The following is a 13,726-nucleotide window of genomic DNA, read 5'->3' as shown; positions in this document are numbered from 1 at the left end:
TACCTTTGTGGAAACAAATTTGACAGCAACATCGAAGGGAAAGACCGTTTCTATTGTTACAGTTTCATCCTGTAAGAAAGTTTAAAGGGCACAGTCAATCTTTTCATTCTAAATCTTTTTATAGAAGTAGTTTTAAAAATAGAAGGCATGGACCAGCAGATGTTGTGGTGGCTAAGATACTGCACCGCACATGACTGACTCCATGGTTCAAGTCCCAGGTCTGGCAGCTTGAGAAACATGTGTATGCCCATGCCCAAAATCCCAAGAATGGAAGATGGAGAAAAATGGAGGAGAAGGGATTGGGGTGTGGTCATTACTGCTGGGAGGTGATTTCTCATTCTTCCTCTCTCTGTCTCTCTCAAGCAAGCACACGTGCCCCATGGCAAAACTCTCTTAAAAAAAAAAAAGAGCATCCATAACATAATCTATAACTGATCAATAAATAATCCCAAATGGTATATTAAGAAATAGGGGTCTTTTTCACAGATAGTATTTGTAAAAGTCTAGGTAGAGGGACCTGACTGCTATTTCTAACATAGTTATATTATAGTTTCAAACACTGCCAAGTGTTTTCTTAGACATTCCTTGTCTTGAGATCTAGTGAAGTGGACAGGGTAGGGAAGACATGACACCATTCTACAGAACAGCAACCAGACGTTAAGGAACATAAAGTGATTTGTTTAAGGTCACAAAGTTGGTCGTGACAAACCTAGAAGATGGGTCTTCCTGGGTCCAGTTCTTCAGCTGGCCTTCCCCCGTGATGACCAAGGTAACAACGCTGATGGTAACGGATGACAGTAACGGTGCAGTCACGTGACAGACACCGCTACATCACTAGACGTGTTACGTAACACTTGGAATCGTTCCAGGAAATGAGTGCCGTCATGACTGTCACTTTCAGATGAGGATGTCACATAGCCAGAACGCAAGTGGCGCAGGCGGAACCTGAACAGAACCTGTCCCTGGAGCCTGGACTCTTGACCAACACGCTGCATGTCCTCTCAGAAAGAGTCCGTTTGAGAAACAATGGGGCTAGCATGTTTCAAAAATGTAATAATCCACCCTGTTGTTCCTGAAAAACCTTACACAAGGTGGTGTTGCTTAAAAGCTCAGATGGTAATAACCGGACAGAACTGGACGCTAATCCTGGATGGATATACTCGCTAGCTGTGCGACCTTGGACCGAGCGATGTGACCTTGGCGAAGTGACATGATCGCTTTAATACTTAGCTGTATAATCCTCACAGGGTTACTATGAGAACCAAGATGATGCGTAACTCTGTGGAGTAGCAACCGCACTCCCCAAATGGCTAGGTCTCCCGTACTGAGCTGAGGCCTCAATTCTCAGGGAAAGACTGCAACAACACTGCTGCTAGGACTGAGATGATATTAAAATCCTAATTTTCCACTAATAAAAGAGGATATAAGAATTATATACAATATGGTTAAATCTACATAAGAACATGGCCTCCCACCAAAACCTCTACACATAAAAAAGAAACCTTGAAGTACAACAGAGTTAACCAGCAGCTGCCATGGACTCACTAGACTTCACTGTGATGGTTCCTATAGTTACTCTCCTGCGTGCACTCACCAAAAACAATTTTCACATGAATCTTTTTTTTTAAATGTCAAAGGGCACATGCATGAGTGAGAAATGGGGAGAGAGAGAGAGAGAACACCCTAACTTGGCCTGAGCTCACCATATTCTTTTCCCTCCAAAGCTCCTGAAGAGAAGATCCCTTCAAGATCCTGGGCACATGCACATCTGTCTGAAGTGCTTGTCAAGCCAACAGGGCCAGGACTCAAGCCCTGCTCAGCCATGTGGGATCCAACCTCCTTCTGTGTGCTTAACATCAGGGCGAGCCCAAGAATCTTTTTTTGTTTGTTTCTTTGTTATCGGATGTGTCTGCTCGCACGTGAGAGAGACAGAGAGATAGAAAGAGAAGGAAAGTGAGAAATCACTCCCCAAAGGGGCACAGCCCATGCTGCAATCCCTTCTCTGACATTCTCCTCTTGGGATTTTGGGCACACATGCACATATACCTAGCGTTTTTATCAGTTGCTAGGTTGGATACTTGAACCACTTAAGTTGGCCATATGGGATTCAGCCACCATAATCTCTATGCCACCTGCTGGCCCCAAGGATTTTTTTTTTTTGGAGAGATTTTCACTGTAGGGCGCGTGCGCTCGCCAGACAGACAGAGAGAGAGACATAGAGACAGAAAGCGAGAAATCACCCCCCAGGGGGGATGGTCACGCCGCAATCCCTTCTCCTCCATTCTCCTCTCGGGATCTTGGGCACGCACGCACACGCGCCCGGCGTGAGTTTTAAGCCACCGGGTCCGGGACGCGAACCGCGGTCGACTACGTGGGAGTCCAGTGACATAGCCATTACGCTAACTGCTGGTTCCCGCCCCAAGGATTTTTAATAAGAGAAAAAAATATTACAAAAAGGGAGACTTCCTTTCCCCTAGAACATTCTGGCTATAAGCCAGCTTACAGGTTTTACCTAATGTACCTTTTCCTAGAGATCTCAAACCTGCTGATTTTCTGTATGAAAAGCCATGTAGGGCAAGATATTTGAAAGAATTCCAGCCTAAACAAATTTCAATATAAATGATTAAAAAAAAAAATCAAGCTTTTTTTTTTTTTAAGGGGTTTTTGCCTTAGGGTATGTGCACTTGCCAGAGAGACAGAAAGAGAGACAAACTAAGAGCAAAAGTGAGAAATCTACACCCCAGGGGGAAGGGCCACACCACAATCCCTTCTCCTCCGTTTTCCTCCCGGAATCTTGGGCACACACGCACAAGTGCCCGGAGTGATTTTGACTCCACCAGGTATAGGACTCAAATCCTGTGAGCCATGTAGGAGTCCAGTGATGTAACCACTATGCCATCTGCTGCATCCTCAACAAATATTTAATTAAAATTTATGACAGAGTATAAGCACTTAAGCTGTCTATTTTACACATAAATGAAAATAACACAAAATATAGAAAAACTCCATAAAAAGAGGTCACTTCAAAAAACACATGGAGGGACCAGCAGTTGGCCTAACAGCTATGTCGCTGGACTCCCATGTAGTCAAATGTGGCTCAAGTTCTGGACCGGTGGCTTAAACTCACACCGGTCTCATGTGCGTGTGTGTCCAAGATCCTGAGAAGAGAGTGGAGGAGAAGGGATTGTGGTGTGGCCATCCCCCCTGGGGGGTGATTTCTCGCTTTCTGTCTCTGCTTCTCTCTGTTTTTCTGGTGAGCACATGTGCTCTACAGCAAAAACAAAACAAAACAAAACAAAACAAAAAAACCTTTCCAAAAAAAAAAAACATGGAAAATGCAATTAAAGTATTGGTTTATTGTGGTGCAAAACAACTTTTTAAATTATGCACAGTTTCTTCAAATATGTATTTCCTATGAACTCTTTGAAGACTGCACATAGGACAGTTCATGAGGTAGTTACCCCCCTCAAAAAAAATGGAAAGAAAAATACCTTGTGACACCTGCAGATTATTTCTTTTTCTTCAACAGTTGCATTGATCAGGTAAGACACGTACACAAGAAACATTCTTGAACCCACTGTTCCACAGCGGACATACAACATTTTCTCCAGCTGTAAAAACATGTTATTTAATTCATGCACAGAAATACCTTCCTGATAAAATATTCTAGGACAATGTCCCCACCTTCACAGTAGCAGGAGCTAACTGCTTTACCACCTCAACCGCTCAGAGCTCTCCCCACGAATAACACCCTGAGTGCGGCAGCCCCCTAGCACCCTGCTGCAGCCCACGAGCAGGGCCTTTTGAATCCATCTATTTTTAATTATCCTTCTCAACTTCCCCTGATTTTTGTATTTTGTTGGAAACACAAGCTGACTGAGATTACTCCACTAAGTGACAAACACCAGTTACTTTATCAGGCAACTAATTCTCTGTATTATAGTCATTTGTACTAAAACCCCTCACATTAAAAACTCCTTACAACATTTATACATTAAACATGTAAAATGTGAATAAGATTTTCACTGATCAAGTCAGTATTTTGTCCTAGGATGTGCTATTAAAAAGCTCTACAACAGTCTAAAAACTCACTACATTTAAAACCACAAACGAACTAACTTCCTTTCCAATCATAGCTGGCCGGCTTTACCTGTTCCCCTGGATGTAAATCTCCGATGGGAATGTCAGTGAGCAAAGCCGGGTCAGACTCGTCACACAGTTCTGTCCCATGAAGAGTCACCTGAGTTTTCTGGGTTAAATTGGCATCTTGTCCTGAAAGTGTTAATATAGGTGTTTTAAAATAGAATTCAGGGACCAGCAGGTGGCGTAATGGCTATGTCAATGGACTCCCATGTAGTCAACATGGTTCGAGTCCAAGATGCTGTGGCTTAAACTCATGCCAGGCGTGTGTGTGTGCGTGTCCAAGATCCTAAGAGGAGAATGGAGGAGAAGGGACTGCAGTGTGGCCATCTCTCCTGGGGGGGTGATTTCTCTCTTTCTGTCTCTCTATCTCTCTCTGTCTTTCTGGCGAGCACACGCGCCCTAAAAAACTCTCCAAAAAAAAAAATAGAGAATTCAAACATTATCCTAACAATTCTGTGTGAAGGGCACTATGTCACACACCATCTTTTATTTATTTATGAAATAAACTCATATGTTAACCTTTAATTCCATTTATTCACTGGAACTTAAAAAAAGTTTTTTTTTCGTTAGAGGGCACACATGCCTGTCAGAACGAGAGGAGTAAGGGGGTGGGGGAGAGAGAAGGCACCCTTCTGGGCACGCATGCACACATACCCAGAATGGTTTCTAAGCCACTAAAGTCAGGTTGTGGGCTGTGATCAGCCATGCAGGATCTGGCTCCTCATGCCCAACACTCAGCTACTTAGCTATAGGTCTGGCCTCGTTATACCATCTTTTAAAGAAATGTGGTAGAGGGGACCAGCAATTAGCATAATGGCTGTGTTGCTGGACTCCCACATGGTCAAGTGTGGTTCGAATCCCGGACCCAGTGGCTTAAAACTCACACCGGGCGCATGTGCGTGCGTGCCCAAGACCCTGAGAGGAGAATGGAGGAGAAGGGACTGTGGCGTGACCATCCCCCCTGGGGGGTGATTTCTCCCTTTCTATCTCTCTGTCTCTGTCTGGCAAATGCACATGCCCTATAGTAAAAACCTCTCCAAAAAAAAGAAACGTGGTAGAGTTGCCACCACTGACGCCACTGACGCTTATTTGACGTGGGGTTAGTGGGGTTAAGACTGATCAGACTGAAAACACGAGAGCTTACCTGGTTTTAAACCAGCAGTGAGCTTCACATCTCTGATTGGAGTCTTCTCATGGGATTGAACGGTCACGACCAAACAGTACATTTCATTAGTCAGGGCAGGAGGCTCGTGTCGCAGATGTACAGAGATGTTTGGAACCCTGGAAATGATCCTGTGAAAAGGAACTTAGCTAAGGAACTGATTTTTTTTAAAAAGAAAGAAATGATTTAAACCACAACACAAGAGAAATGAGGATGGATTCAGCAATCTGCCCATGACGCAGACTTACATTGTGCTTGCCTGGATGATTATGCTGTCCCAGTGAACCTCGCTGTCAGGTAGCTTGGGCCGCCTCTTGAAAGAACGAGCTGCCTGTAAGGCTTCTTGGGAGGAAGCAGCATCTCCTCCCCCTCCCTGCCAGTTTAAGACCACGCATCTTCCTGCCTCATTGCCCAGAACCAGATCCACTGAAGTAATCTAAAAGAAGGAGGTCCGTCAGAAACACCATCTCATACCTGCTGGGTGCCATGCCTGCCAATAAAACGACACTGCAGACTGTTAGGCATGGAGTTCACCCAGACACCACTGTGTCAGAGAAGGCGGGCAGAACGCCTGACGTCCGAGTCCTGTTCTGGCTGGAAGATGACTAGCTGTGCTTGGGCTTTCAATTTCTCACTGTTAAACAGAGATGATAACCTGACTTCCTAAGAGACAGAGAGACAGAAAGCGAGAAATCACCTCCCGGGGGGGGTGGCCACGCCGCAATCCCTTCTCCTCCGTTCTCCTCTCGGGATCTTGGGCACGCACGCACACGCGCCCGGCGTGAGTTTTAAGCCACCGGGTCTGGGACGCGAACCACGGTCGACTACGTGGGAGTCCAGCAACATAGCCATTACGCTAACTGCTGGTCCCATGAATGAAATTATTTTGAGGACGTTAATTATGTATGATCGAATTTCTAATTTCACAAGTATTTTTCCTAACAATATCTACAGCATTAGAAATGGAATGCTTTATTAATTGCATAAATGTTCCTTCCAACTAAATTCATTAGTGCAAGGGTTCAAACAGAAATATGATTTATATCTGATAGGCTTCCTCAGATATAATGTAAATTCTCTCTCTCTCACGCTTTCCCTATCTGGTCAAATTTTTAAAATAAACATAAATAAAATAAATAAAGTTAAATAAAATATTCTTTAAAAAAACTTATAGGTTTACAGCAATTATTATAGGACTATTGCTACTACAATGTTATGAAACATCCAATCAATCTTTTAAAATACATATGTTCATTCTTTCTTTAAAAATATTCGACCACCGATGTTTAAACATCAAAAAGAAAAAGATATTTAGTCTGAATTACATATTACACAAAGTTATATTTGCTATATTATATAAATTATATTGTTTAAAACTCCTTAACTGATTATGTGGCCATTAAAAAACGAGTTTGACCTTATGTACTAACAGAAAATGATGTGTAATATACTATTAAGTGAAATACATTATTAAATGGAGAAAGAAAAAAAAAAGCCAGCTATAGAGTATTATGTATAGTATACTTTCAACTTTTTTAACTGAAAAAAAATTTTTAACTAAACAATTAGCTCAAAGAAAAATGTCTGGAAAGAAACCTACCAAATTATTAGGGATGCTTTACCTTGAGGAGTCCAGGAGGAAGGTTTCTGACTTTATTTAATAAACTTCTACATTATCTGAATTTTTTCCTGAAATAAACATGCTAATTTTATAATTAACACATCTAAAAATGAATATCCTAACTAACCTCGATTTTCTTTCCCACATCTTCGGTTTTGGCAACAAATTTAAATAACAGTTTTCTTGTTTTACCAGGAACCAAGCACATCTTTCCCTGAGTCAGATTTTCTAAAACTTCACTTGCTTTGGATGCTTCTTCTAATACACAGAATTGGTTATATTCCTGAAAAAGAGGAAAAGGGTCACAGTTCATGAATGTCACGCGTCAGGTTTGTTTGTTTTAAATGCCAGAGGGTGTGCAGGTGAGCCTGAGAGAGGGAGAAAGAGAGAGAACCCTCCATCCCAAAGGGGTTTCCGGCACACTGCAATCCTTCTTCTCAATTCTCTGTCCTGTCGGGATCCTGGGCACAGAGGCGCACACCCAGTGCGCAAGCTGCCGGGCCAGACCTTGGACCACAGTCAGCCACGTGGGATCTGCTTCCTCTGTGCAGCCGCTAACTGCCACACTATCAGGCCATCCCGCATGGCAGATGCTTTGCTAACTCTAAATGTCAAGTGATTTGGAGTTTGGTTTTAAGTCCCCTAACACTGAAGTATTTATGGTCATTCATAAGGGGAAGTATTCTTTTGCCAAACGGAGCCACTTATGCATTCACTGTTGCCAAAAGAAAAAAAAAAAAGTCCACTATACACAAACTGATGTCTGAATGAAGTCGGACAGCCCCTTCCAGAGAGAGAAACAAAGAATCATTCTCCGCACACTGGATGCAGCCCGTCTGTCCTCTCCTTTTCTGGAAGAGCTTTCTCTTCACCAGCTTCTGCAATATTGTAGTATCTTCTATTTCTCAGCCTCTTTGGTCACTTCCTGTTTTTCACTCTAACGCCCTTTCTTCTTATCCCTTTAATTCAGTTTTAGTCCTGGATTTTCTTTCAGTCCTTTTCTCTTTACATTCACTTCATTGGAAAATGTATCTCTCTCCACATATTGTGCTAGTATCTGTACAAACTGTCCTATTCTGTCCTGTTCTTAAGCACAGGCTTACAGTCACGATTGTCTAGAGGATAAATCCACTACCACCTAAACGCCGCACGTTCCAAACTGAATGTGTCTCTACTTTGCCAGGAAAGCATCTCCTTAAAGATGAATAGACAGACATCTTTCATGTACATAGGTAAGACACTGCCGCTCTCTTCTACTCAGTAAATATCAACAACATTCCTAGAGCCCTCATAGTGCTTATTATGCTAATGGGGCAGATGTATGCTGTCCTCATCCAGGTTCGGAATGCTAAAAATGTTTTCGTTTTTAATGAGTACTGGTCAACAGCTATACTTTCTAGGTACCAGAAGATTATCTATTAAATGAGTTTATAACTGAAGGCGTTATAGTGTAATCAAGAATTTGACTAAACTGTATCTTACTTCAAAAATGTCCACATGTAGGAAAAGCAGTATGTCTAATGGGGGAAGCAACTTACAAATGCAGGCACGGAAAATGTCGAGGCCGAGAGGAAGGGCTCCGGAGCACAGACTGAGAGCACTTTTCCTTTACATCGCTCTATTCTACTCAATTTTTTAAAAAATCAACATATGTTCTATAATTACAAACAAACAAACAAACAAACAGGGGGCCAGCAGGTGGCATGGTGCTTAAGGTGCTGGACACTCCCACTTGGCTGACCCTGGTTCAAGTCCCGGACCTGGTGACTTGCTTTCTCGCTTTCCCTCTCTCTCTCTGTCTCTGTCTCTCTCTCTCGTCAAATTAAAATAAATGAATGAATAAGTAAAATTAAATAAATAAATCTTAAAAAACAAAAAGAGGGGTAAGGCAGTAGTTAAGAGAGGTGGATCCCACAAGGCCGACCATAGTTCAAATCCTGGACCTAGTGGCTTGAAAAATGCGCTAGGTACAGGGGCACATGTGCCTGAAATCCGGATAGGATGGAGAAGTGGAAGAAAAAGGGATTGAAGTATGACCACATCTCCTTGTGGGTGCTTTCTCCCTCTTTCTCTGTATCTGGTGAGTACATGTGCCCTCTAGCAATTAAAACAAACAAACAAACAAACAACAAACTAATAACACTGACTATGTTAAAATAAGATATAAAGTAAATGATTTTGAAAATGAAATTTCATTAATTCTGAATACATCTTACTTGAAATTCAAATTATATATCATAAAAAAACAAGCAATAATTATTAAACTTTGTAAGCAATAATTGTTAAACTTTGTAAACTTTGTAAACATTTGTAAACTTTGTAAAAACTAGGAGTAGGAAAAGTAGAAAACTTGAATTGCTAGCATAGAAATTTAAAAATATAAATGACATTTATTTTTAAATAGACTTTGGTAACAAAGTCCATTTGGTACTACAGAATTATTAAGACCTAAAGTTCACTAAGCTCATTTTATTTAGTTCAATGCAAGTTATAATAAAGTAACACATAGGGTAAAAACATGTTCAAAAGTACCATTACCTGATTATTGAAACTGACACAGAGCTTGGAAAACCTAATGGGATGTGGACAATCAGCTTTCAGATAAATATCAAATTGAACAGGAACATCAACATGAAAACTTGGGGCATGAAACTTGGCTTTGCATTGTACTAGAAATAAAACGACAAGGGCTGAGTTACTCACTACCAGATACTCAAGACCCAAACACATCATCCTGTAAACCACATCTACGTTTTAGAAAAAGATAAATCCATAACAGCCAGTCTTACTAACTTCGGCACTTAAGGCATTTCAACAGACATAAATGCATCCTACTTTTTATTCATTTATTTATTCATTCATTTATTTTAATTTGACCAGAGAGAGAGACAGAGAGGGAAAGTAAGAAAGCAAGCCACCAGGTCCAGGACTTGAACCATCATAGGTCATGTGGGAGTGTCCAGCACCTCACCACCATGCTATCTGCTGGCCCCTATAGCTTACTTTTTAAAATTAAACAAAATTTAAGTAAATTATAGCTTCAAAATCATCTTTTATTTTAAAAACACAGTTGTTCCTATAATGTAGGTGACAAGGTTATAAAGAAAAATGAATAATTTAATATTAACTTGTTTCAAAACACATGCTTAGACCGTAAAGTATAAACCTTGTAAATAACTGTCTTTTAGAACCAGCAGATGGCATAATGGTTATGTTGCTGGACTCCCATATAGTCAACTGTACTTTGACTCCTGAACCCGGTGCCTTAAAGTTCACGCTGGGTGTGTATGCGTGCATGCCCAAAATCCTAAAAGGAGAATGGAGAAGGGACTGAAGTGTGGCCACCCCTCCCAGGGGGGTGAGTCTTGCTTTCTGTCTCTGTCTCTCTGGCTAGCACATGCGTCCTATAGCAAAAATCTCTCTACAAAATAACTAAGTAAATAACTGTCCTTACATTTGTTTTTAATTAACACTTGAATTACAAATGAGCAAAGTATATTAAGATATAAATCGAGTACTTAAGATGACTGGAGAGAAAAAATATCAGATAGCTTGTCTATGAAATAACAGAGCTCTTTCTTGACTTTTACACTTACTATTGCGCATCTACTCATTTTGTAGAAATAAGGATACTTTCTCGGAGGTGATATCGTAGATGCTGGCTACTTACCAAATGGAACAAAGTCTTGTACTCCGATCGTGAAAACATTGCTGCCAGCCAGAGAGACTCGGTCGGCCCACAGCTTCTGAGCAGTTTTCACGGCTGTGACATCACAATCGGGCTCTGGATCCGGACTTTCATTCTGTACCAACAGAGTTAAACATTCATTCAACTAGATGGACAAAACACACATATATGGACATACCCATGAATACATATCCCCAACAACACAATTATACAAAGAATTCCAGCCTACCATTAAGACATTTATGAGGTTCTTTTCTATCCGTGATTTCTGGTCATCTTTCAGAGTTGAAGCTAATATGAAGAAAGAAGGAAAAAATTAGAACTAACCAAGTCCATCATTCCACTTCATACATTTTAAAAATATTTTATAATGAATGCCTCTTCTAAGATTACTATGTACTGGGACTTGCACATGGAAAAGTACTACTAAATAACTGAGACTGAATTATTCTTCAACTTTTATTTTTTTAAGTTTTTACCATAGGGTGTGTGTGCTCATCGGGGAGAGAGAAAGTGGGAAGGTGAGAAATTGCCCTCCCACCCCCCAGGGGGAATGGCCGCACCATAATCCCTTCTCCTCCAATCTCTTCTTGGGACTTTTAGCACACATGTACACATGCCTGGAGTGATTTTCAAGCCACCAGGTAGGTACAGGGTTCGAACCACAGTGGGAGTCCAGTGCTTTTATTACCATGCCACCTGCTGGCCCCACTCCTCGTTTTTAAAAAAGCTTATACTTGCTAAGTGTTTTTATGGATTGAGAATTTTACTAAAAGGACATTGGGTTACCCCTTCCAAGAAGTTCTAGGGAATAAGTGATGTAATCCTTTAGTTGGGCCATGAGGTATGAGCACTTCAGAGCCGTTGTTAATATAGATGTGAGCAGGGTCCACCATCCTTCACTCCGATAATCACACATCACATAATCCAACAACCTAAAAGACAACCAAACATATGTATAGAGCTTCGCAAAAAGGGTTGGAAGAGTTCTTGGAGAAGAGAAAGTGCTTTCCTAAGTTTACAGATATTTTCACATACAGCTGAATGTGAGATTTCCTACATCTTTGAAAAAGATCGTCAATAGACGACACCAGAAAAAAAATCACAGAAGCAGCTTAATAGAAATAAACATAGAAATTATAATGACTTCAATACAAATTCCTATTTCAATTTCACTGCAAGGTAATCAGGATACTTGTAAAAAGTAAAAAGTCAATAGAACTCACTTCAAAGCCTTGGTATAGTCCTTTGCATAATAATATTCTTCTCCCATTTGAACCACTACAAAGAGAGAGAGATTTATGTATAGTTCAAAATTATTCAGAGTTGCATGAAATTCCTACATGTTGTGGATACATACTTAGATGACTTTTCATTCTTGGACATTTATACTTCTTGAACTGTGCAACGGCATTGCTCAGAAGGGTTATTATTATTTCCTGTCAGGAAAGAGAAAGCATAAAATATTTTGGTAAAGACAATCTCATATTTCACTTGACGAATGTAAAAACAGTTTATACTGGGTGGGGTGGAACTTACAGAGTGAACAACACTTCTCTCCTTCAGCTGAATGGCAAGAATTCCCACCTTTTCTTTTTCAGGATCGGAAAGATCGAAACCTATGTGAGACGCAACCCATTTTAGATAGTTCATTTAGCCAAGTTTCATGTGAACATTTACATGTACACTCCTTGAGTCCTTGACGTTAGTATAATGCATCTGAGATTCCTAAACATTCTAGAATCTTAAGACTCTAAGAGGCAGCTTAGTTCACATGGAAACCTCTCTGTGACCTCTGTTCTGAAAACATTACTGAGCTTAAAGTATTTTTACCAAGTGGAAACAAGTTCCTGAAGAGTAATATTGACATCATCTCTGAGTTTTGACAAACAAACTCATATAACAAAAGCTCAAAATGAGAAACAGAAATTATGAAACCCCTAAAAGTTTGTCCTATTATGTTATAGAAGCAGCTATCCTAATTTCTAACCCTACAGACTACAGATCATTTATACCTGTTGCTAAACTTCATAAAAATACAATTATAAAGTATATATTATTTTGGGTCTTGCTTCTTTTTCTTTTTATTTTTTTGGAGAGGTTTTTGCTATAGGGCGTGTGCACTCGCCAGAGAGACAGAAAGCAAGAAATCACTCCCTGGGAGGGTGGCTATGCCGCAGTCCCTTCTCCTCCATTCTCCTCTCAGGATTCGGGGCGTACACACACACGTGCCCGGCATGAGTTTAAGCCACCGGGTCCGGGACTCGAACAGTGGTCGACTACATGAGAATCCAGTAACATAGCCATTATACCAACTGCTGGTCCCAAGTCTTGCTTCTTTTAATGGATATGTTTTTGAGATTCACCTATGCTTCAGTGAATCTGAATTCATTTCTTTTAATGCTGAGTAGTAGTCCAATTTATGAAATAGAGCACATATTTTTATTCACTCCTGACGTAAATTTAGGTTACTAATAGTTTGTTATAAGAATACTGTAATGAATATGTTTGAATAAGTCTTTTGTGGGCATGTTTTCAATTAAGGTAAATATATACAAATAAAGTTGCTACATAATTAGGCTAAAAACACAAACAGTGCACTCTTTGGAGATTAAATTACTCATATATATTATTTTAAAAATTACTTAATTTTATTTTATCATCATCATTTTTTTAAAAATTTGCCATAGAACAAATACACTCACTAGAGAGAGAGAGAGACAGAAAAAGAGAGAGAGAGAGAGAGAAAGTGAAAAAGCAAGCCGCCAGGTCCAGGACTTGAAATGCAGTTGTCAACGTGGGACTAAGCCACCTGCCTGCCCTGATTAAGTTATTTCTTAACATTCAGGATTTGAATGCCACAGAAACTGCTTGAATTAAATTAAGTATACAACGCAGACAAAAAAGGTAAAATTGGGGGCTGAACATTGGCATAGCAATAAAACACATTGCTCTGTGAGGCATACACTTGGTAAGATTTCTGATTCACTTCCAGAAGCCTCTCTGAGCATGTTGGCAAGCAAGCATGTGCCCATGATCCAGAACTGGATGAAGCTAAGGTGACTCATGAGAATCTCTCTCTCTCTCTCTCACTCATAAAAGAAATAAAACA

At 40.5% G+C, this 13,726-nt stretch overlaps 1 protein-coding gene across 3 annotated transcripts in view; it reads right to left on the bottom strand.

The window, feature by feature from the left end:
* The window catches only part of TRAPPC11 (trafficking protein particle complex subunit 11), a 65,029-nt gene that overhangs the window by 22,151 nt on the left and 29,152 nt on the right, over nucleotides 1–13,726 (bottom strand). For all 3 annotated transcript variants that reach the window (XM_006160425.3, XM_006160424.3, XM_014592392.2), the window contains 13 exons: nucleotides 12,154–12,233; nucleotides 11,975–12,053; nucleotides 11,841–11,895; nucleotides 11,404–11,549; nucleotides 10,844–10,905; nucleotides 10,597–10,729; nucleotides 9,465–9,595; nucleotides 7,054–7,209; nucleotides 5,554–5,741; nucleotides 5,288–5,436; nucleotides 4,151–4,272; nucleotides 3,492–3,611; nucleotides 4–69 (listed from right to left, as the gene is read on the bottom strand). In XM_006160425.3, coding sequence (XP_006160487.1) covers nucleotides 4–69; nucleotides 3,492–3,611; nucleotides 4,151–4,272; nucleotides 5,288–5,436; nucleotides 5,554–5,741; nucleotides 7,054–7,209; nucleotides 9,465–9,595; nucleotides 10,597–10,729; nucleotides 10,844–10,905; nucleotides 11,404–11,549; nucleotides 11,841–11,895; nucleotides 11,975–12,053; nucleotides 12,154–12,233 — 1,487 coding nt within the window. The remainder of the gene's footprint in view (nucleotides 1–3; nucleotides 70–3,491; nucleotides 3,612–4,150; nucleotides 4,273–5,287; nucleotides 5,437–5,553; nucleotides 5,742–7,053; nucleotides 7,210–9,464; nucleotides 9,596–10,596; nucleotides 10,730–10,843; nucleotides 10,906–11,403; nucleotides 11,550–11,840; nucleotides 11,896–11,974; nucleotides 12,054–12,153; nucleotides 12,234–13,726) is intronic.

This window comes from Tupaia chinensis, unplaced genomic scaffold (genome assembly GCF_000334495.1).
Source record: "Tupaia chinensis unplaced genomic scaffold, TupChi_1.0 Scaffold000685_1, whole genome shotgun sequence".
Classification (NCBI taxonomy): Eukaryota; Metazoa; Chordata; class Mammalia; order Scandentia; family Tupaiidae; genus Tupaia; species Tupaia belangeri.
The sequence above is the reverse complement of the archived record's forward strand: the minus strand, read 5'-3'. Positions and strand labels throughout refer to the sequence as shown.